The sequence below is a fragment of the Cetorhinus maximus genome, chromosome 12 (genome assembly GCF_964194155.1).
Source record: "Cetorhinus maximus chromosome 12, sCetMax3.hap1.1, whole genome shotgun sequence".
Classification (NCBI taxonomy): domain Eukaryota; kingdom Metazoa; phylum Chordata; class Chondrichthyes; order Lamniformes; family Cetorhinidae; genus Cetorhinus; species Cetorhinus maximus.
In genome coordinates, this window is record NC_135890.1 from 62,558,144 (window position 1) to 62,583,001 (window position 24,858).

At 45.1% G+C, this 24,858-nt stretch overlaps 1 protein-coding gene across 2 annotated transcripts in view; it reads left to right on the plus strand.

Annotated features, from left to right (window-relative positions):
• LOC144687082 (NUAK family SNF1-like kinase 1) overlaps window positions 1-24,858 on the plus strand; it is a 149,064-nt gene that overhangs the window by 68,189 nt on the left and 56,017 nt on the right. For both annotated transcript variants that reach the window (XM_078552844.1, XM_078552843.1), the window contains exons 2-3: window positions 4,394-4,514; window positions 14,761-14,912. In XM_078552844.1, coding sequence (XP_078408970.1) covers window positions 4,394-4,514; window positions 14,761-14,912 — 273 coding nt within the window. The remainder of the gene's footprint in view (window positions 1-4,393; window positions 4,515-14,760; window positions 14,913-24,858) is intronic.

The following is a 24,858-nucleotide window of genomic DNA, read 5'->3' on the forward strand; positions in this document are numbered from 1 at the left end:
ATTTCATTGAGGAGAGTTTCGTACATTTCATGGAGGTGAGTTTGTAAATTTCATTGAGTGGGTTTTGTACATTTCATTGAGGAGAGTTTTGTACATTTCATTGAGGTGAGTTTGTAAATTTCATTGAGTGGGTTTTGTACATTTCATTGAGGTGAGTTTTGTACATTTCAGTGAGGCGGTTTTGTTCATTTCACTGAGGGGGTTTTGTACATTTCATTGAGTTGGATTTTTACATTTCAGTCAGGGGGTTTTGTGCATTTCAGTGACTGAGTTTTGTAGATTTCATTGAGTGGGTTTTGTACGTTTCATGAGTTGTTTTTTGTACATTTCATTGAGTTGGTTATGTTCATCTCATTGAGTGGGTTTTCTACATTTCATTGAGTGAGTTTTGTATATTTCATTAAGAGGGTTTTGTACATTACATTGAGTGGGTTTTGTACATTTCATTGAGGTGAGTTTTATACATTTCGTTGAGTAGATTTTGTAGATTTCATTGAGCGTGGGGTTTGTACATTTCAGTGAGAGGGTTTCATTGAGTGGGCTTTGTACATTTCTTTGAGTGGGTATTGTACATTTCATTGAGTCAGTTTTGTACATTTGCTTGAGTGTTTTTTGTACATTTTACTCAGTGGTTTTTGTACATTTCGTTGAGGTAAATTTTGTACATTTCATTGCGAGAGTTGTGTACGTTTCACTGAGTGAGATTTGTACATTTCATTCAGTGAGTTTTGTATATTTCATTGAGTGTGTTTTGTACATTTTATTAAGAGGGTTTTGTACATTTCATTGAGTGGGTTTTGTACATTTTATTGAGTGGGTTTTGTACGCTTCATGAGTTGTTTTTTGTACATTTCATTGAGTTGGTTATGTTCATCTCATTGAGTGGGTTTTCTACATTTCATTGAGTGAGTTTTGTATATTTCATGGAGTGTGTTTTGTACGTTTCATTAAGAGGGTTTTGTACATTTCATTGAGGTGAGCTTTGTACATTTCATTGAGGGTGGGGTTATTTTTCAGTAATGGGGGTTTTGTATATTTCAGTGAGGGGTTTTGTACATTTCATTGAGGTGAGTTTTGTAAATTTCATTGACTGAGTTTTGTAGAATTCATCGTGTGGGTTTTGTATATTTCACTGAGTAGATTTTGTAGATTTCATTCAGTGGCTTTTGTACATTTCATTGAGTGGGTTTTGTACATTTCATTGAGGTGAACTTTGTACATTTCATTGAGTGGGTATTGTACATTTCATTGAGTCAGTTTTGTACATTTCCTTGAGTGTTTTTTGTACATTTTACTCAGTGGTTTTTGTACATTTCATTGAGGTAAGTTTTGTACATTTCATTGTGAGAGTTGTGGACATTTCATTGAGTGAGATTTGTACATTTCATTCAGTGGGATTTGTATATTTCACTGAGTGAATTTTGTACATTTCATTGAGTGGGTTTTGTACATTTCATTGAGGTGAGTTTTGTACATTTCATTGAGTTGAGTTTTATACATTTCATTGAGTGGGTTTTGTACATTTCAGTGAGGGGGTTTTGTGCATTTCATTTAGTTGGTTTTGTACATTTCATTGAGGTGAGCTTTGTACATTTCATTGAGGGTGGGGTTATTTTTCCGTAAGGGGGGTTTTGGATATTTCAGTGTGGAGGTTTTGTACATTTCATTGAGGTGAGTTTTGTATATTTCAGGAGGGGTTTTGTACATTTCTGTGATGTGAGTTTTGTACATTTCAGGAGGGGTTTTGTACATTTCAGTGAGGGGGTTTTGTACATTTCAGTGAAGGCATTTTGTACATTTCAGTGAAGGGCTTTTGTACATTTCAGTGAAGGGGTTTTGTACATTTCAGTGAGGGTGGGGTTATTTTTCAGTAAGGGGGGTTTTGTATATTTCAGTGAGGAGGTTTTGTATATTTCAGTGAGTGGCCTATATATACTTCAGTGAGGGGTTTTTGTATATTTCAGTGAGGCGGTTTTGTATATTTCAGTGAGTCGCCTATATATATTTCAGTGAGGGGGTTTTTGCATATTTTAGTGAGGGGTTTTGTATATTTCGGTGAGGAGGTTTTGTATATTTTAGTGATGGGGCTTTTTTTTCATTGGTGAGGTGATTTTCATATTTCAGAGAGGGGACTTTTGTATATTTTAGTGCTCTGAGTTTTGTGTATTCCAGTGAGGGGGTTTTGTATATTTCAGTGAGTGGGGTTTTGTGTATTTCAGTGAATGGGGTTTTGTATATTACTTTCATCTTCGATACTTGTTGATATGGTGCGTTACGTTTCTATGACGTTAACATTAGTATGCTGTTATGTTAGTATGTCTCTCGGGTGCTAGGAAGGAGTAACAAGCCCAGAGAACCATGGATGACCAGAGATATTCAGGTTACGATGAGAAGGAAAAGAGAGGCTTTTAGCAGGTACAAGGGAAGCAAATCAGTGGAGGCATTAGTGGAGTACAGAAAGTGCAGGGTGGAGCTTAAGAAAGCAATTACGAAAGCAAAGAGTGGATATGAGAAATCTCTGGCTGGTAAAAGTAGGGAAAATCCCAAGATATTCTATTAGTATATCAATGGGAAGAGGATAACCAGAGAAAAAGTAGGGCCCATAAGGGACCATGGGTGCAATCTATGGGTGGAGCCAGATGACATCACTAGAGTGTTGAACGAATACTTCACATCCGTCTTCATCCAAGAGAATGAGGATGAAGGTATCGAACTCAGGGAGAGAGTCTGTGAGGTTCTTAAGCAAATTGATATAGGGAGTGACAGGGTATTGGAGGTGTTGGCAGGCTTAAAAGTTGACAAATCTCCAGGTCCGGATGATTTTTGTCCCAGACTGCTGAGGGAGGCAAGGGAGGAGATCGCAGGGGCTCTGAACCAAATTTTTATTTCCTCTCAGGCCACGGGGGAGGTGCCAGAGGACTGGAGAACAGCCAATGTGGTTCCGCTATTTAAGAAGGGTTGTAGAGATAAGCCAGGGAACTACAGGCCAGTGAGTCTTACATCAGTGGTAGGGAAACTATTGGAGAAAATTCTGAAGGAGAGAATCTATCTCCACTTGGAGAGGTAAGGTTTGATCAGGGATAGTCAGGATAGCATTGTCAGAGGGAGGTCATGCCTAACAAATTTGATTGAATTTTTTGAGGAGATGACCAGGTGTGTGGATTAGGGTAGTGCAGTTGATGTAGTTTATATGGATTTCAGCAAAACCTTTGACAAGGTCACACATGGGAGACTTATAAAGAAGGCAAATTCACATGGGATACAGGGTAATTTGATAAGGTGGATTCAAAATTGGCTTAGTTGTAGGAGACAGAGGGTGATGACAGAGGGATGCTTTAGTGACTGGAAGCTAGTGTCCAGTGGCATACCACAGGGATCTGTGCTGGGTCCCCTATTATTTGTCATTTATATAAACGACATAGATGACTATGTGGGGGGTAGGATTAGTAAGCTTACGGGTGACACAAAGATTGGCCGGGTGGTTAACAGTGAGGTTGAGTGTCTTGGGCTACAGGAAGATATAGATGGGATGGTCAAATGAGCAGATAAGTGGCAGATGGAATTTAACCCTGAAAAGTGTGTGGTTATACACTTTAGAAGGAGTAATTTGACAAGGAAGTATTCAATGAATGGCATGGCACTAGGAAGTTCTGAGGAACAAAGGGACCTTGGTGTGTGTGTCCATAGATCTCTGAAAGCGGTGGGGCATGTTAGTGGGATGGTGAAAAAGGCATTTTTTGACACCTGCCTTTATCAATCGAGGCATAGATTACAAAAGTAGGGAAGTCATGTTGAAGTTGTACAGAACCTTGGTGAGGCCACAGCTGGATTACTGTGTGCAGTTCTGGTTGCCACATTATAGGAAGGATGTGATTGCACTGGAGGGGGTGCAGAGGATATTCACCAGGATGTTGCCTGGGATAAAACATTTTAGTTATAAAGAAAGGTTGGACAGACTTGGGTTGTTTTCATTGGAGCAGAGAAGACTGAGGGGCGACTTGATCGAGGTGTACAAGATTATGAGGGGCATGGACAGGGTGGATAGGGAGCAGCTATTCCCCTTAGTTGAAGGGTCAGTCACAAGGGGACATAAGTTCAAGGTGAGAGGCAGGAGGTTTAGGGGGGATGTGAGGATCGTGCCGGTCTGGAATGCACTGCCTGGGAGGGTGATGGAGGTGGGTTGCCTCACATCGTTTAAAAAGTACCTGGATGAGCACTTGGCCATCATAACATTCAAGGCTATGGGCCAAGTGCTGGTAAATGGGATTAGGTAGGTAGGTCAGGTGTTTCTCATGTGTTGGTGCAGACTCGATGGGCCAAAGGGCCTCTTCTGCACTGTGAGATTCTGTGATTCTGTGCCATTAACGTTAGTCTGCCATTTTTTGTTTAACAGGTTGCAATAAAATCAATCCGGAAAGATCGAATTAAGAATGAGCAGGACATGATACACATCAGACGAGAGATTGAGATCATGTCATCTCTAAATCACCCCCATATCATCAGCATCTATGAAGGTTTGTGACTTTATTCAATTTGCTGTTCTGTCTGTGGCAGTTGATACAATTCCACTGGCATGGTGGGCCTTCATTACAGAAACAAGGGTCCCAAGACTCCTGATGGCTATTGCAAGGAAATAGGAAGCCTGGTTCTTGTGCAACATTAAAAAACCCTGGGGGATAGTCCTCAGAAACTGGCAAGATCACGGGGGAGGGGGTAGTTAGAGTGGCAATCACGAGGGAGGGGGAAGTGGGAGAGAATGTCAGGCAATGAGAGGAGTGGGAGAGATTGGTGGTGATGGAGGCACTGGGGGAAATTGGGGGTGATGGGCAAGTGATAGAGGGGACACTGGGAGAAATTGTCAGGTAATATGGGGGCAAGGGGAGCGATTGGGGGCAGAAGGCTTGGGATCATGGATTTGGGAGGGTTTGGCTGATTGCAGCAGCAGAATTTTATGACAGGCGGGTGAAGGTGCACTGTTTCCCCTACCACACAAGCATTGCTAGAATATATAATACACTAACCTGCTGGATCCACCATCTCCATTTCACTGACAGATTTCCCAAACCCAGTGAATCCCAGGCAGCATTGAATTTAAATCCAAATACACTGGGAGTTGGATTTAAATATTATAATGAGGTGTCGTTCCTTTCGAGCCCCACCTCACAACTGCTACTGTTAAAATGTCAACAGGCATGTACACAATAGATTTGCACAATGTTTAAATTTTAACACCTTCCATCTCCCCCCTACATCGATTGTAGGTGAATTATAATTCACCATAAGAAGCTTTTCTTGAATTGACCTCATTCCCAGCATTTTCCAATGTGCAACATTGCATATTTACAGCTTTAATGACCCTGTGATAACCCTACGATAACACTATGATGACCGTGTGATAACCCTGCGATAACCCTATGATGACCCTGCAATAACCCTGCGATAACCCCATATGAACAACATACCATATATTGGTAGGTTGCATGTGGCTCACACCTGACTGCAGTAGGATACAAAGAGAGGCAAAAGTATGCTGTCAGTAATTAAAAATGCCTTTGTTCTTACAATATTGTTTGGAATGTATTTTTGGTGTGTTTGCAGGGTGTCAGTTTGCTGTTCTCTCTGCACAAAAATCTACCTGCTGCACCCCAAAAAATCTTTCCCATTGTTATCATTTTCTTTTGTGAATTTGTGCTGACAGATTGTCGATGATTATACACTGGACACCAGTGCAACTTATGTTTTCACCGGGTTGCTGCATACATAATTTTTCTTAGAGCAATGCAAAGATGACTCTAGTTCTAAATCCAAACCGTTTAGTTACAGAACTTTAGAACATCTCAGAACTTACAAGATTTCTAACACACACAGTCTTTGCTAGATCCCAGATCCTTTCCAGAACATTCCCAATCTGGTGTCAGTACTTAACTGTCCAGCTCCACCTACAGGTTTAAACCATCAAGAATAGGTACAAGGATCAGTGAACAAGACTAACCAATCAAATATAGAACAATTAAACCACTCAACACAACACAAAGTGTTCAGAGTACCAGAACAGGTTTAGCTTGGTGAGATACAAGGGAAAGCTTGCTCTACTCTAACGATAAATCTTACGTCACAACCAGAGAAGAGCCTTCTCTTGTGCACCAGTGTAAAGTTTTCAACTTCTCACTCAAACTCAGTACAACTCTCAATTTGAAGAAGACCTGCAGTAAATCCTGGGCATAAAAGCATAAAACTGCGGATGCTGGAAATCCAAAACAAAAACAGAAACAGAAATACCTGGAAAAACTCAGCAGGTCTGGCAGCATCGGCAGAGAAGAGCACAGTTGACATTTCGAGTCCTCATGACCCTTCAACAGAACTAAGTAAAAATAGGAAAGGACTGAAATATAAGCTGGTTTAAGTGGGGTTGTTGGTGGGGGGCGGGGGGGGACAAGCAGCCAGTAATAGGTGGAGATAACCAAAAGATGTCACAGACAAAAGGACAAGGAGGTGTTGAAGGTGGTGATATTATCTAAAGGAATGTGCTAATTAAGAGTAGAAAGCAGGACAGACAAGGTACAGATAGCTCTAGTGGAGGTGGGGTGAAGGAATACTAAAAGGGCTAAAAGGTAGAGATAAACAATGGGTGGAAATACATTTAAAAATAATGGAAATAGGTGGGAAAAGAAAAATCTATATAAATTATTGGGAAAAACAAAAAGGAGGGGGAAGAAACGGAAAGGGGGTGGGGATGGAGGAGAGACTCCAAGATCTAAAATTGTTGAACTCAATATTCAGTCCGAAAGGCTGTGAAGTGCCTAGTCGGAAGATGAGATGCTGTTCCTCCAGTTTGCGTTGAGCTTCACTGGAAAAATGCAGCAAGCCAAGGACAGACATGTGGGCATGAGAGCAGGGTGGAGTGTTGAAATGGCAAGGGACAGGGAGGTCTGGGTAATGCTTGCGGACAGACCGAAGGTGTTCTGCAAAGAGGTCACCCAGTCTGCGGAGGAGGCAGTTGGAGCCAGGGAATTGGAAATTGTTGATGTGACGTAAGGTGTCAGAGGAATCACGGATGTAGGTGGGAAGGGACGGGACAAGGGGAGACAGAAGGGAGTCAAGATAGTGAGAAATGAGTTCCGTGGGGCAGGAACAGGCCTCCTCTTCACCATGGATGTCCAATCCCTCTGCACCTCCATCCCCCACAAGGATGGTCTGGTGGCTCTCCGCTTCTTCCTCGAACAGAGGCCTGAACAATCCCCATCCACCACTATTCTCCTCCGTCTGGCTGAACTTGTTCTCACACTGAACAATTTCTCCTTAAACTCCTCTCACTTGCTCCAAATAAAAGGTGTAGCTATGGGTACCCGCATGGGCCCCAGATATGCTTGTCTCTTTATGGGATATGTAGAACATTCCTTGTTCCAGTCCTACTCTGGCCCCCTCCCACAACTCTTTCTCCGGTACATCAATGATTACTTCGGTGCTGCTTCATGCTCTCGTCGGGACCTGGAAAAATTTATTAAGTTTGCTTCCAATCTCCACCCCTCCATCATTTTCACATGGTCCATCTCTGACACTTCCCTTCCCTTCCTTGACCTCTCTGTCTCAATTTCTGGTGATAGACTGTCCACCAATATCCATTACAAGCCTACCGACTCCCACAGCTACCTCGACTACAGCTCCTCACACCCCGCTTCCTGTAAGGACTCCATCCCATTCTCTCAGTTCCTTCACCTCCGTCGCATCTGTTCTGATGATGCTAACTTCAAAAACAGTTCCTCTGACATGTCCTCCTTCTTCCTTACCTGAGGTTTTCCACCCACGGTGGTTGACAGGGCCCTCAACCGTGTCCGGCCCATCTCCTGCGCATCCGCCCTCACGCCTTCTCCTCCCTCCCAGAAACACTATAGGGTCCCCCTTGTCCTCACTTATCACCCCACCAGCCTCCGCATTCAAAGGATCATCCTCCACCATTTCCGCCAACTCCAGCATGATGCCACCACCAAACACATCTTCCCTTCACCCCCCCAGCGGCATTCCGTAGGGATCGTTCTCTCCGGGACACCCTGGTCCACTCCTCCATCACCCCCTACTCCTCAACCCCCTCCCACGGCACCTTCCCATGCCCACGCAGAAGATGCAACACCTGCCCCTTCACTTCCTCTCTCCTCACCGTCCAAGGGCCCAAACACTCCTTTCAAGTGAAGCAGCATTTCACTTGCACTTCCCTCAACTTAGTCTACTGCATTCATTGCTCCCATTGCGGTTTCCTCTACATTGGAGAGACCAAACGCAAACTGGGTTACCGCTTTGCAGAACACCTTCGGTCTGTCCACAAGAATTACCCAGACCTCCCTGTCGCTTGCCATTTCAACACTCCACCCTGCTCTCATGCCCACATGTCTGTCCTTGGCTTGCTGCATTGTTCCAGTGAAGCTCAACGCAAACTGGAGAAACAGCACCTCATCTTCCGACTAGGCACTTTCCAGCCTTCCAGACTGAATATTGAGTTCAACAATTTTAGATCTTGAACTCTCTCCTCCATCCCCACTCCCTTTCCGTTTCTTCCCCCTCCTTTTTGTTTTTTCCAATAATTTATATAGATTTTTCTTTTCCCACCTATTTCCATTATTTTTAAATGTATTTCCACCCATTGTTTATCTCTACCTTTTAACCCTTTTAGTATTCCTTCACCCCACCCCCACTAGAGCTATCTGTACCTTGTCTGTCCTGCTTTCTACTCTTAATTAGCACATTCCTTTAGATAATAGCACCACCTTCAACACCTCTTTGTCCTTTTGTCTGTGACATCTTTTGGTTATCTCCACCTATTACTGGCTGCTTGTCCCAAACCCCTCCCCCCCGCTAAAACCAGCTTATATTTCACCCCTTTCCTATTCTTACTTAGTTCTGTTGAAGGGTCATGAGGACTCGAAATGTCAACTGTGTTCTTCTCCGCCGATGCTGCCAGACCTGCTGAGTTTTTCCAGGTATTTCTGTTTCTGTTTTTGTTTTGTAAATCCTGGGCAGTTTTGATCCGTTTCCCCAGGCTCATGATACTGGTTGTGGAGTTGGAACGCATTCTATATTTAAACCTAAGATAAAAGCAAAATACTGTGAATGCTGGAAATCTGAAGAAGAATCATATGGACTCGAAATGTTAACTTTGTTTTTCTCTCTCCACAGATACTGCCAGACCTGCTGAGTTTTTCCAGAATTTTCTGTTTTTGTTTCTATATTTAAACCTGATAGCCAGGAACCCACCCCTATACTTGTTGTTAGGACTGTGTGGTAACACAATTTGCAACGTTCCTCTGCCTTGCGTTTGCACTCCCTTCTCCTCCTTCCATCACTAATACCACCTCTTCCCACCTCCATAACATCACAGATTTGCCCTGGCTCAGCTCATCTGCTGCCACAACCCTCGTTTGTTCCTTTGTTACTTCTAGATTCAACTATTCCAACGCACTACTGGCTGCTCTCCCATATTCTCTGTGAATTTGAGATCATCCAAAACTCTGCTGCCTGTGTGTAAACTCACATCAAGTCTCATTCCCCTATCACCCCTGTGCTCACTGATCTTCATTGGCTCCCAGTCAAGCAACATCTCGATTTTAAAATTCTCATACTTGTCTTCAAATCTCTCCATCCCCTCCCTATCTCTGTAATTTCCTCCACCCCATAACACTCTGAAATCTCTGTGCTCATCTAATTCTGGCCTCTTAAGCATCCCAACTTTAATTGAACCACCATTGGTGGCTGTGCCTTCAGTTTCTTAGACCCCAAGCTCTAAATGGGAACAGACTGAAACTGTGGTTATTGGGTGAGGGGGTACATGCTTGTAATGTATAACTAAGGGGAGGTGGTGGCATAGTGACAATGCTGTTGCACTAGTAATCCAGAGGCCCAGGCTAACACTCAGGGCCACGGGTTCAAATCCCTCTACGGCAACTGGTGAAATTTAAATTCAATTAATAAATCTGGAATTAAGAGTTAGTCTCAGTAATGGTGACCTTGAAACCATTGTCATACCCATCTGATTCACTAATGTCTTTAAGGGAAGGAAATCTGCTGTCCTGATCTGGCCCTGGTGACTCCATACCCACAGCAATGTGGTTGACTCTTAAATGCCCTCTAAAATGGCCTAGCAAACCACTCAGTTTTATCAAACCACTAAAACATCTAAAAGGAATGAAACCGGATGGACCACCCAGCATTGACCTAGGCACCAGAAACAACAATGGTAACCCGAGCCCTGTCAATCCAGCAAAGTCCTCCTTACTAACATCTGGGAACTTGTGCCAAAATTGGGAGAGCAGAAATGCCCGTCTGTACCCCTAACTATAGGATCCCCCTTTAGTTGCTGCTTTTGCAATCTTCATCCTCCTCCATCCCCCATGCAATTGAGCCACCCATGGGCCCTGGACTTGGCTCTGGCTGCACTCTTCAGGGTGGATTGGTAGGGTGGATAGGGATGGAGGCTGGATTGAGGGGGGGGTGGGGTAAGTCGGCACTGGTCCAGGTGGGTGGAAATGCAGAGCAAGTGGTGGCACAGGATGGGTCAGGAGTTGTTTTAGGACAGAGACGACTAGGATGGATTGGGCGCAGGTTGGGTATGGGCGAGTTAGAGGTTGAGTCATGGCGATGGGTGCACAGGCTGGGTTGATAGAGGGTGGTTCTTGTCAAAGACTGGATTGGGGATGCAGATGCAAGCTGGGTCAAGGTGCAGGCTGCACTGGGAGGGGTACAGGATGGGGAAGGGTTGTGCCCTTTTGGGTCACTGCTGTTGATGATCCGAGAACAAGTCCGGTCCCAATGCAAATGCTGCTCCTCTCCCAGGCAGCTTTAGGCTGTGGGTTTTGGTCCACAATGAAAAAGCCTGGGGAAAGGAGAGGGAGGTATCAGGGGATTATGATCATTGTAACGTTTCCTCTTCCCAAAGCTGTGAGCATACTTTCTAAGTTAGGTTGCTGATATGGTCAGAAGTTGCACTGAATTTACACCTGTTATGTGCAATATCTATCTGGTTTGAAATCAAATTCACTTGTGGCTTTAGTGGGTGACTTTCATTCCTGGCGAGATACAAATGCATGTAGCAAAGGATGATGCTAATCATCTTAACCCAATCCACTTAACCTAACCCTCTTAACCAAAGCCTAATCTTAACATTGATAAGGTCCCATATGGCAGATGTCATGAAAGTAAAAACCCATGGGATCCAAGGCAAAGTGATAAGTTGGATCCAACATTGGCTCAGTGGCAGGGAGGGTGTTTTTGTAACTAGAGGGCTGCTTCCAGTCGGGTTCCATAGGGCTCAGTACTGGGTCCCTTGCTGTTTGTGCTCTATATCAATGATATGGACATGCATCTAGGACATATAACTAAGAAGTTTGCAGATGATACAAAAATTGTTTGTGGTTGACAGTGAGGAAGAAAGCTGTAGACTGCAGGAAGATATCAATGGACTGATGGGGGGCAGATACATAGCTAATGTAATTTCATCTGGAGAAATGTGGCATAATACATTTGGGGAAGGGTAACAAGGGCATCAGGTCAAACACGGGCAAGGAAATTTCCTACTGATTACCAAGTACTCCCTCCCTCAGCTGATGAATCAGTGTTCCTCCATGTTGAACACCACTTGGAGGAAGCACTGGGGGTGGCAAGGTCACAGAATGTACTCTGGGTGGGGACTTCAATGTCCATCGCCAAGAGTGGCTCGGTAACACCAATACTGAGCAGCTGGCCAAGTCCTAAAGAACAGAGCTGCTAGACTGGGTCTGCGACAGATGGTGAGAGAACCACAAGAGGGAAAAGCAAACTTGGCCTCATCCTCACCAACCTGCCTGCCGCAGATGCATCTGTCCATGACAGTATCAATAGGAGCGATCACCGCACAGGCATTGTGGAGACGAAGTCCCGCCTTCACATTGACGATACTATCCATCGTGATGTGTGGCACTACCACCGCGCTAATGCCCAACAGCATAAGGAGCAAGCAATAGACAGAGTTAAGCGATCCCATAACCAATGGAGCAGATCTAATCTCTGCAGTCCTGCTACATCCAGTTGTGAATGGCAGTGGCAATTAAATAACTCACCGGAGGAAGAGGCTCCACAAATATCCCCCTCCTCAATGATGGAAGAGCCCAGCACATCAGTGCAAAAGATAAGGCTGAAGCATTTGCTACAAACTTCAGCCAGACGTGCCAAGTGGATGATCCATCTCAGCCTCCTCCGGAGACCCTAACATCACAGATGCCAATCTTCCGCCAACTCAATTCACTCCACGTGATATCAAGAAATGGCTGAAGGTACTGGATAGTGCAAAGGCTATGGGCCCTGACAATATTCCGACAATAGTACTGAAGACTTGTGCTCCAGAAATTGCCGCACCCCTAACAAAGTTGTTCCAGTTCAGCTACAACACTGACTTCTACCCGGCTATGTGGAAAATTGCCCAGGTACGTCCTGTACACAAAAAAGGACAAATCCAACCCGGCCAATTACTGCCCCATCAGTCTATTCTCCATCATCATAAAGTGATGGAAGGGGTCATTAACAGTGCTATCAAGCAGCACTTGCTTAGCAATAACCTGTTCACTGACGCCCGGTTTGGGTTCCGCCAGGGTCACTCAGCTCCTGACCTCATTACAGCCTTGGTTCAAACACGAACAAAAGAGCTGAACTCCCAAGGTGAGGTGAGAGTGACTGTCCTTGACATCAAAGCCTCATTAGACCGAATGTGGCATCAAGGACCCCTAGCAAAACTGGAGTCAATGGGAATCAGGGGGAAAACTCTCCATTGGATGAAGTCATACCTAGCACAAAGGAAGATGGTTGTGGTTGTTGAAAGTCAGTCATCTCAGCTCCAGAACATCACAGCAGGAGTTCCTCAGGGTAGTGTCCTCAGCCCAACCATCTTCAGCTGCTTCATCAATGACCTTCCTTCCAACATAAGGTCAGAGGTGGGAATGTTCGCTGATGATTGCATAATGTTCAGCACCATTTGCGACTCCTCAGATACTGAAGCAGTCCGTGTCCAACAATATCCAGGCTTGGACTGATAAGTGGCAAGTAATATTCACGCCACACAAGTTTCAGGCAATGATCATCTCCAACAAGAGAGAATCTAACCATCAGCCCATGACATTCAATGGCATTACCATCACTGAATCCCTCACTATCAACATCCTGGGGGCTACCATTGACCAGAAACTGAACTGGGCTAGCCATATAAATACTGTGGATACAAGAGCAGGTCAGAGGCTGGGAATCCTGTGACGTGTAACTCACCTTCTGACCTCTCCCAAAGCCAGTCCACCGTCTACAAGGCACAAGTCAGGAGTGTGATGGAATACTCTCCCCTTGCCTGGACAAGTGCAGCCCCCACAACACTCAAGAAGCTTGACACCGTCCAGGACAAAGCAGTCGACTTGATTGGCACCAGATCCACAAACTTTCACACCCTCCACCACCAATGCACAGTAGCAGCAGTGTGTACCATCTACAAGATGCACTGCAGGAATTCACCAAGGCTCCTAAGACAGCATCTCCCAAATCCACAACCACTACTATTTAGAAGGTCAAGGGTAGCAGAAAGATGGGAACACCACCACCTGGACGTTCCCCTCCAAGTCAGTCACCATCCTGACTTGGAAATATATCACCGTTCCTTCAGTGTTGCTGGGTCAAAATCATGGAACTCCCTTCCTAACAGCACTGTGGGTGTACCTACACCACATGGACTGCAGCAGTTCAAGAAGGCAGCTCACCACCACCTTCTCAAGGGCAACTAGGGATAGGCAATACATGCTGGCCCAGCCAGCGAAACCCACATCCCGTGAATGAATTTTAAAAATGAAAAACAAGAAAAAATAAATGTTAGGATACTGAGAAGTGTAGAGGAATAGAGAGAGATTGGACTGTAGGTCCACAGATCCCCAAAGGTCGCAGTACAGGTAGATAAGGTGGTCAGGAAGGTGTATGTGGGATACTTGCCTTTATTTGCCCAGGCATGGAATATAAGAGCAGGGAGGTGAAGCTGAAACTGGATAAAACCTTGGGTGTGCCGCAGCTGGAATACTGTGTGCAGTTCTGCTCACTGTGCTGGAGGACAGATGTGATTGCACTAGAGAGATTCCTGAGATTGGAGATTGGAGGGTTTTAGGTCTGGGGAAAGATTGGATAGGCTGAGGGGAGATTTAATTCAAGTGTAGAAAATAATGAGGGGTCTAGACAGAGTGATAGGAAGGCCCTGTTCCCATTGGTTGAGGAATCCATAAAAAGGAGGCATTGATTTCGGGGAAGAGGTAGGAGGTTTACAAGGAATTCGAGGGGGATTTTTTTTACCCGGAGGGTGGTGAGGGCCTGGAACTCGCTGCCTGAAAAGGTGGGAGAGGCAGAAACCCTCATCACAATTAATAAGTCGTTGGATATGCTTGAAGTGCTACCCACTAGAGCTGGAAAATGGGATTAGGCTGGGTGGCTACTTGTTGGCCGGCACAGACACGGTGGACTGAATGGCCTCCTTCTGTACTGTAAATTTATTTGATTCTGTAACTTTAACCCTAATCTTAACTGTAATCCTAATCTAACCTACACTCATTTTAACCCTAACTTGTTCCACCTAGAGTTATCCCACTTGTGTCAGAATTTTCTGGATGATGCATTCGGTGTTTGATCCTATATCACACTTCTTTTTAAGCCAATCTGTTTTTGTTCAAACTGGACCAGTGTTATTGGTCCCAGTACATCTTGTTCTGTTTGTCTCAGCAGTTTTCGAGAACAAGGATAAAATCGTGATAGTCATGGAGTGTGCAAGCAAAGGCGAGTTATACGATTACATCAGTGAGAGACGCAAGTTAAGTGAAAGGGAGACCAGAATGTTCTTCAGGCAGATTGTAGCTGCGGTTCACTACTGTCACAAGGTAAGAGATTGTAACTGCAGTCATAAGGACCATAGGAGCTAGAGAAGTCTGTTTGATCACTCAATGACCTAACTCCATATACCAACCTTTGTCCTTTAGTGCATTTGGTTAACAAAAATCTTATTAACCTGATTTTTAAAATTAACAATTGATCAGGATCAACTATGTTTGTGGAAGAGAGTTCCAATCTCCTACCATCCGTTTGCACAAACAGGTTTCTCTTAACTTCCCTCATGGAAGGTTCGGTTCTAATGTTTAAACTCTGCCTTTCTATGGTTTGCAAATGAGAATTCATAATTACTTGAAAAATTTGCAAGGCTACAGGGAAAGGGTGGGAGAGTGGGACTAGCCATGTTGCTCTTGCAGAGAGCCAGTACGGATAGGATGGGCCAAATGGACTCCTCCTGTGCTGTAACCACTCTATGATTCTATATCTCCGAGGTCCTAGATTTCCTCTATCTAGCCCAGCAGTTCCCTCAATATCTTGAAAACTTTGATCAAGTCACCACTTATTCTTCTGAATTTCAAAGAACAGAACCTTCTTTTATGTAGTATCTCCATGTAATTTAACCCTCGAAGTCCAGGTAACATTCCAGTAAATCAACATTTTCCTTTCTATGGTGTCGTGTCCAGATATTAAGGTGTGGTTTAACCAGTGCTTTGAATAGCTGAGAAGTGACGGCTACTCACTTTGTGTTCTATCCTTCTAAATACAAAGGCCAGCATTATATTATTTTTTATACCTGTCCAAGCCAGTTTAATGATCTACATAGATGACCTCCACTGTTTCTAGCTTTTTACCATTCTGAAACTACCCTGATCTACCCTTTCTAGGTCCAAAGTGAATGACATCACATCTGCCTACATTGAAATCTATTTGCCACAGTTTTGTCTATTCACTTAATCTATCAATACCTGTTGTAATTTTATGCTTCCCTTCCATCTACACTGCCAGCAATGCTGCCTATCTTTGTGTCATCAGCAATCGTTGATGAGTGACACTCTAAGATGGACAAAGAAGAGTATGAGAAGAGACTGGCAGTTAACATAAAAGGGAACCTAAAGACCTCACCTAGGCATATAAATAATAAGGGAAGGGGTGGGGTCGATTAGGGACCAAAATAAAGACCTATGCCTGGAGGCAGAGAGCTTGGCCGAGGTACTAACTGAATCCGTCTTTACCAACAAGAAGATGCTACCAAACTCATAGTAAAAGAGGGATAATTAAGACGCTGGATGAGCTAAAATTGATAGAGGGGATAATAGAAAGGTTGACTGTACTTAAAGTTGGTGAGTCACCAGGAGCGGATCAGATGCATCAGACTTTATTGAGAGAAGCGAGGGTGGACACTGGGGAGGCACTGACCATAATCCTCCATCGTCCCTAGATACAGAGGTGGTTCCAGAGAACTGGAGAATTGTAAATGGTTACACCATTGTTCAAAAAGAATGTAAGGATAAACCCAGCAACTACAGGCCAGTCAGTTTAACCTTGCTGATGGGAAAGCTTTAGATAATTCAGGACAACATAATCAGTCACTTAGATAAATAAATTAATTTCCTTAAATAATCTTAATAAAAAATTAATTAAAGAAAGCCAGCACAAATTTGTTAAGGGCAAATCATATTTAACTAATTTTATTGAATTTTTTGATTGAGTTAGCAGAGATCACTTCTCCCAGTCAGCTTCACACTCCTGACTGTTTCACACTGTTCCTGGTCTTTTTTTAAATTCATTCATGGAATGTGGGCTTCGCTGGCTAGGCGAACATTTATTGCCCATGCCTAATTGTCCTTGAGAAGGTGGTGAGCTGCCTTCTTGAACCTCTGCAGCCCATGTGATGTAGATACACCCACAGTGCTGTTAGGGAGGGAGTTCCAGGATCTTGACCCAGCGACACTGAAGGAGCAGTGATATATTTCCAAGTCAGGATGGTGAGTGGCTTGGAGGAGCACTTCCAGGTGGTGGTGTTCCCATGTATCTACTGCCCTTGTCCTTCTAGGTGGTAGTGGTCATGGGTTTGGAAGGAGCCTTGGTGAGTTCCTGCAGTACATCTTGTAGATGGTACACACTGCTGCCACTGTGCGTCGGTAGTGGAGGGAGTGAATATTTGTGGATGGGGTGCCAATCAGGCAGGCTGCTTTGTTCTGGATGGTGTTGAGCTTTTTGTATATTGTGGGAGCTGCACTCATCCAGGCAAGTGGAGAGTATTCCATCACACTCCCAACTTGTGCCTTGTAGATGGTGGACAGGCTTTGGGGAGTCAGGAGGTGAGTTACTCAGCGCAGGATTCTTGGTCTTTGACCTGCTTTTGTAGCCACAGTGTTTATATGATTGGCCCACTTCCGTTTCTGGGTAATGGTAACCCACAGGATGTTGAGAGTGGGGAATTCAGCAATAGTAATGCCATTGAACGTCAAGGGGCGATAGTTAGAATCTCTCTTGTTGGAGAAGGTCATTGCCTGGCATGAATGTTATCTGCCACTTGTCAGCCCAAGCCAGAATGTTGTCCAGATCTTGCTGCATATGGGCATGTGCGTTCAGGGTAAGGGAGAAAGTAATAAAGTCTAAGTCAGGGTTACTGTGCATGTATGTGAGTGCATGGAGTGTAGTAAATAGGGTTTGGGAGTTACAGGCGTAGATTGCCATGTGGAAATATGATGTTGTGCCTATAACAGAAACCTGGATCAAAAAAGGGCAGGACTGGGTGTTAAATATTCCTGGATACAATGTGTTCAGGAAAGATAGGAAAGGAAGGAAAGTGGGGAGGGGTGGTGGTATCAATGAAGGAGTGCATTGCAGTAATGCAAAAAGAGGATGTCCCAGAGGGGTCAATGACAAGCAGCATTTCACTTGCACTTCCCTCAATTTAGTCTACTGCTTTTGTTGCTGCCAATGCGGTTTCCCCTACATTGGAGAGACCAAACGCAGACCAAATGCAGAACACCTTCGGTCTGTCTGCAAGCATGACCCAGACTTCCCTGTCGCTTGCCATTCCACCCTGCTCTCATGCCCACATGTCTGTCCTTGGCCTGCTGCATGGTTCCAGTGAAGCTCAACGCAAACTGGAGGAACAGCACCTCATCTTCCGACTAGGCACTTTACAGCCTTCTTTCCATTTCTCTCCTGGTATTTGACAAGGTGTTTACTAAAACCCGCTTTCTCAGCCATATTTCCTTTCTCAGTGACTGTCTCCATCTCCGACTTACCCCACGTGGATTTCAACTGAAGTTCCATCCCTCATGTTTCGAACCCACCCAGGATTACAGTATTCTCCAGGACATACAACGCTCCTCGGACTGCTGTTCTCGTCACATTCTGAGACTCACACTCAGTGCCATGCGCCGCCACATGAACAAACTCGACCTCTCCCTCCAGCAGCACCGCCGCACCTTTTTTCTAAGCTGCGCGTGCCCTCAGTTTCATTTTATTCTTCATCTCATCCGACGCATCAAGAAACTTTGTCTCTTTCTTTCAGGTGCAAAGGAACGCAAGCTCCAACAACTCATCGACACCAACACACATCCAGGATCCTCCACCCCTGCCTGTCCCTCCGTCCCCATCCCGTCTTCCAATCTCAGCCCCGGCCGTGTATTCACCATACCCCCTGACCTTCCCCTCTCCGATGCTGAACGTTCAGTGCTCAGCAAAGGAGTTAGTTTCATACCCTTACGCCCTCATCTCAATGAATTTCGGGCTCGGCACGATGCTGAACTCTTCTTCTGCCGCCTTCGTCTCTATGCTCACTTCTTTGGGCAGGAGTCCTCTCCCTAATCAACGGATCCTTTTACCCGCCACCAATATTCTCCCTCCACCTGGACCCCTCCCTCTGGATTCTTACCTTCCCTTGATCTTTTCATTGAGAACTGTCGGCGTGACATCAGTCGTCTCAATTTCTCTGCTCCTCTCACCCACTCTAACCTGTCTCTCTCTGAACTTGCTGCACTCCGTTCTCTCAGGTCCAACCCTGACATTGTCATCAAACCTGCTGACAAGGGTGGTGCTGTTGTTGTCTGGTGCACTGACCTCTACCTCACAGAGACTGAGCGACAACTCACAGACACTTCCTTCTACCTCCGCCTGGACCATGACCCCACCACAGAACATCAAGCCATTGTTCCCAGGACTGTTACTGACCTCATCTCCTCTGGAGATCTTCCTTCCACAACTTCCAACCTGATAGTCTCCCAACCTCAGACGGCCCACTTCTACCTCATACCCAAAATCCACAAACAGGACTGTCCCGGCAGACCAATCGTGTCAGCCTGTTCCTGCCCCACGGAACTCATTTCTTGCTATCTTGACTCCATTCTCTCTCCCCTTGTCCAGTCCCTTCCCACCTACATCCGTGATTCCTCTGACACCCTACGTCATATCAAAAATTTCCAGTTCCCTGGCCCCAACCGCCTCCTCTTCACCATGGACGACCAAACCCTCTCCACCTCCATCCCCCACTGGGATGGTCTGGTGGCTCTCCGCTTCTTCCTCGAACAGAGGCCCGAAAAATCCCCATCCACCACTACTCTCCTCCGTCTGGCTGAACTTGTTCTCACACTGAACAATTTCTCCTTAAACTCCTCTCACTTGCTCCAAATAAAAGGTGTAGCTATGGGTACCCGCATGGGCCCCAGTTATGCCTGTCTCTTTATGGGGTATGTGGAACATTCCTTGTTTCAGTCCTACTCTGGCCCCCTTCCACAACTTTTTCTCCGGTACATCGATGATTGCTTCGGTGCTGCTTCATGCTCTCATCTGAACCTGGAAAAATTTATTAATTTTGCTTCCAATCTCCACCCCTCCATCATTTTCACATGGTCCATCTCTGACACTTCTCTTCCCTTCCTAGACCTCTCTGTCTCAATTTCTGGTGATAGACTGTCCACCAGTATTCATTACAAGCCTACCGACTCTCACAGCTACCTCGACTACAGCTCCTCACACCCCGCTTCCTGTAAGGACTCCATCCCATTCTCTCAGTTCCTTCGCCTCCGTCGCATCTGTTCTGATGATGCCACTTTCCAAAACAGTTCCTCTGACATGTCTTCCTTCTTCCTTAACCAAGGTTTTCCACCCACAGTGGTTGACAGGGCCCTCAACCGTGTCCGACCCATCTCCCACGCATCCACCCTCACACCTTCCTCTCCCTCCCAGAAACATGATAGGGTACCCCTTGTCCTCACTTATCACCCCACTAGCCTCCGCATTGAAAGGATCATCCTCCGCCATTTCCGCCAACTCCAGCATGATGCCACCACCAAACACATCTTCCCTTCACCCCCCCTGAGGCATTCCGTAGGGATCGTTCCCTCCGGGACACCCTGATCCACTCCTCCATCACCCCCTACACCTCAATCTCCTCCCACGGCACCTTCCCATGCAACGGCAGAAGGTGCAACACCTGCCCCTTTACTTCCCTTCTCCTCACCGTCCGACGCCCAAACACTCCTTTCAAGTGAAGCAGCATTTTACTTGCAGTTCCCTCAATTTAGTCTACTGCATTCGCTGCTCCCAATGCGGTCTCCTCTACATTGGAGAGACCAAATGCAGACTGGGTTACCGCTTTGCAGAACACCTTCGGTCTGTCCGCAAGCATGACCCAGACCTCCCTGTCGCTTGCCATTTCAACATTCCACCCTGCTCTCATACCCACATGTCTGTCCTTGGCTTGCTGCATTGTTCCAGTAAAGCTCAACACAAACTGGAGGAACAGCACCTCATCTTCCGACTAGGCACTTTACAGCCTTCCGGACTGAATATTGAGTGCAACAATTTTAGATCATGAACTCTCTCCTCCATCCCCACCCCCTTTCCGATCCCCCCCCTTTTTTTCCCAATAATTTATATAGATTTTTCTTTTCTCACCTATTTCCATTATCTTTAAGCGTATTTCCATCCATTGTTTTATCTCTACCTTTTAACCTATTTTGATTCCTTCACCCCACCCCACCCCCACTAGGGCTATCTGTACCTTGCTTGTCCTGCTTTCTACCCTTAATTAGCACATTCCTTAGATAATATCACCACTTTCAACACCTCTTTGTCCTTTTGTCTATGACATCTTTTGGTTATCTCCACCTATCACTGGCCCTCTATTCAGCTCTACCCTCCACCCCTTAAACCAGCTTATATTTCACCTTTTTTCTATTTTTCCTTAGTTCTGTTGAAGAGTCATACGGACTCGAAACGTTAACTGTGTTCCTCTCCGCAGATGCTGCCAGACCTGAATTTTTCCAGGTACTTTTGTTTTTGTTTTGGATTTCCAGCATCTGCAGTTTTTTGCTTTTATCAAGTACAGAATCTATTTGGCTAGAGCTAAGGAACAAAACAGTTGTAATTACATTGCTCGGTGTAGCCTACAGGCCATCAACCAGTGGGAAGGATGTTGAGGAACAAGTCTGCAAGGAATTTACAGATAAGTGCAAGAATTATCACAGAATTGTTACAGTGCAGAAGGAGGCCATTCAGCCCATCGTGTCTGCACCAGCTCTCCAAATGAGCAACTTACCACGTGCCATTCCCCCACTTTCTCCCCATAACCCTGGACATTCTTCTTTTTCAGATAAAAGTCTAATTCCCTTTCGAATTATTCATTTGGGCCTGCCTCCATCACACTATCAGGTAGTGCATTCCAGACCCGAACCACTCACTGTGTGAAAAAGTTTTAAGAGTAGTTATAATAGGGGACTTTAATTATCCAAATATAGACTACGATATTAATAGGCAGAGAGGGGGAAGCGTTCCTTGCATGTGTTCAGGAAAATTTTCTTCAGTATGTTGTCCAATGAGAAAGAAGGCATTTGCTGAACCTGGTTCTTGGGAATGAGATGGATCAAGTGTCTGTAGGGAAACATTTAGGGGCAATGATCATTGTATCATAAGGTTTAGGTTAGCTATGGAAATGGACAATGAACAATCCAGAGTAAGAACAATTAACTAGGAGAAAGACAATTTCAATGGGGTAAGGATGAACCCAGCCCAGATAAATTAGAATCAAACATTGTCAGGCATGACTGTAACTGAACAATGGGCTGTCTTTAAAGAAGAGAGTTCGGGTACAGTCCAGGTATATTCCCATGAAGGGAAATGGTAGGGTATACAAATCTGGTGCTCCCTGGATGATGAAAGACATAAAGATTAAGAAAACCAAAAAGTGTGCTTATGACAAGTGGATAATACAATTAAGAACCAGGCTGAATATGGGAGGCTCAAAGGGAGTTAAAAAAAGCTAAAAGGAAGCAAAGAGAGAGCATGACAAGAAACTGGCAGCGAACATAAAAAGGAATCCAAAAGTTTTCTCTATAGGCATAAAAATAGTAAATGGGTGGTAAAAGGAGGAGTGGGGCTGATTATGGACCAAAAAGGGGATTTATATATAAGATCATGAGATCATAAGCAATAAGAGCAAGAGTAGGCCATCAGCCTATCCAGCCTGCCATGCCATTCAATAAGATCACGGCTGATCTTACTGTGGCCTAACTGGGCCTGGAATACACTGCCTGAGAGTGTGGTGAAGACAGGGTCAATCGAGTGATTAGGATCTGGAATGCACTGTCTGAGAGTGTTGTGGAGACGGGGTAAATCGAGTGGTTAGGGTCTGGAATGCACTGCCTGAGACTGTGGTGGAGACAGAGTCAATCGAGTGGTTAGGATCTGGAATGCACTGCCTGAGAGTGTGGTGGAGACAGGGTCAATCGAGTGGCTAGGGTCTGGAATGCACTGCCTGAAAGTGTGGTGGAGACTGCGTCAATCGAGTGGTTAGGTTCTGGAATCCGCTGTCTGAGAGTGAGGTGGAGACAGGGTCAATCGAGTGGTTAGGATCTGGAATGCACTGTCTGAGAGTGTGGTGGAGACAGGGTCAATCGAGTGGTTAGGATCTGGAATGCACTGTCTGAGAGTGTGGTGGAGATAGAGTCAATCGAGTGGCTAGGGTCTGGAATGCACTGCCTGAAAGTGTGGTGGAGACTGGGTCAATCGAGTGGTTAGGTTCTGGAATCCGCTGTTTGAGAGTGAGGTGGAGACAGGGTCAATTGAGTGGTTAGGATCTGGAATGCACTGCCTGAGAGTGTGGTGGAGACAGGGTCAATCGAGTGGTTAGGATCTGGAATGCACTGCCTGAGAGTGTGGTGGAGACAGGGTCAATCGAGTGGTTAGGATCTGGAATGCACTGTCTGAGAGTGTGGTGGAGACAGGGTCAATCGAGTGGTTAGGATCTGGAATGCACTGCCTGAGAGTGTGGTGGAGACAGGGTCAATCGAGTGGTTAGGATCTGGAATGCACTGCCTGAGAGTGTGGCGGAGACAGGGTCAATCGAGTGGTTAGGGTCTGGAATGCACTGTCTGAGAGTGTGGTGGAGACAGGGTCAATCGAGTGGTTAGGATCTGGAATCTGCTGTCTGAGAGTGTGGGAGAGACATGATCAAGTGAGGCTTTCAAAAGGAAATTGGATCATCATTTGAAAAGGAAGAATGTGTAAGGTTACGGGGATGAGGTGGGAGAATGTGACTAGGTGAATTGCTCCTTCAGAGTGCTAGCATGGACATGATGGTCCGAATAGTCTTCTCTGCTGTAACAATTCTCTGATTCTGAACCCTTCGGGAGCTGCTGAGAGAGACAGAGGGAAGCTGTGGGCTCATCTAAGAATTATTGGAGCTCGGGGTGGCGATAAGAGAGCAGGAACAAGGAGGACGACTGAAGGGTAACATGTTAACATGTTTTAAATAAGAGTGGTCACATATGTCACTTGATCAAGAGCGGATCTAGATGTTGTGATATTGAGCAGTGCGTGAGTGCTCTGCTGTGTTTGGCCTGGGTTTTTGTTTTTGGCTGATGTTCCTACAAAGAGCAGGATGTGCTCCCTGGAAGGGATGAATCAGCATTATCCATCTGTGCCAGCTGAGGAAGGAACGCCACTCATGAATTGGCCTCTACAACCACAATAGGCCATGTTCAATCCAGAAGTGCCACCACTCTGGGCACATGCAGTCCATCATCTCCTGAGATAGACAGATGACATCTTTATCATCTCCTAAGGCATATACAGGGGGAGTCCAGACTAAGTGTGATGGTCAGGGATTACAGAGTGGGGACCAGGGTGTACACACATAATGCAGTCTTCATTTGAAAGTCTTATATTCTATCCTTATTCCAATCTAATACTTGGATTTTATTTTATTATTAAATAATAGGTTGGAACCAAAACAGTCAAGCTGGTTAGTGTCAGAGGTTCTCTGCAGTACAGACTGAGAATCCAGGAGATGCAAAACATATGCATCATAGTGCCACCAGAAGTGTGACAAACTTACATTGGCAGTTTCCATTATAAATGTTGACATATTGATTATGATGGGAAAGTTGACAAAGGATATAAAGCTTTGTTGACAGGAAGCACAATCAAACATAGGATTGGAAATACATAGGTTGTCCTTGATTTGATGTCATTATTAAAGATGGTTGTTACTTGTATGCATGGAGTCATCTGCCGTGAGTTCTAATGTCACTGTTGTGCCCGATTGCAGACCTGCATAGCTTTCCACTGTGCAGGCAAGGATGAGTTGTCTGATTTTGTTGGGACTGCCCTGTCTTTCTAGCTTGCCTTTTGTCCTTAACAACCTGTATTCTTTGTTGTTTGAAGAAAGCAACGCCACTACTTGAAATCGCTCCCCAGGTAGTTTCTCTTCTCCATTTTTCTCCCAGTCTGTGGCGGACATGCCATATTTCCTGAAGTATTACACCTTTAAATATATAGCTAGTTTCTCAGAAATAAGCATGCAAGACAGTCCAGGGAGCTTCTTTAACTGTTATTATGTGCTGATATTAATCCTTCAAACAAAGCGGTAATGTAAACAGAATATTCAACCAAAGGGTTATCTAAATCAACAGCTCACTTCACTGCCCATGTGCAAACCATACCCTAATGTTTCAATTAAGACTTTTGAATTCATGACCA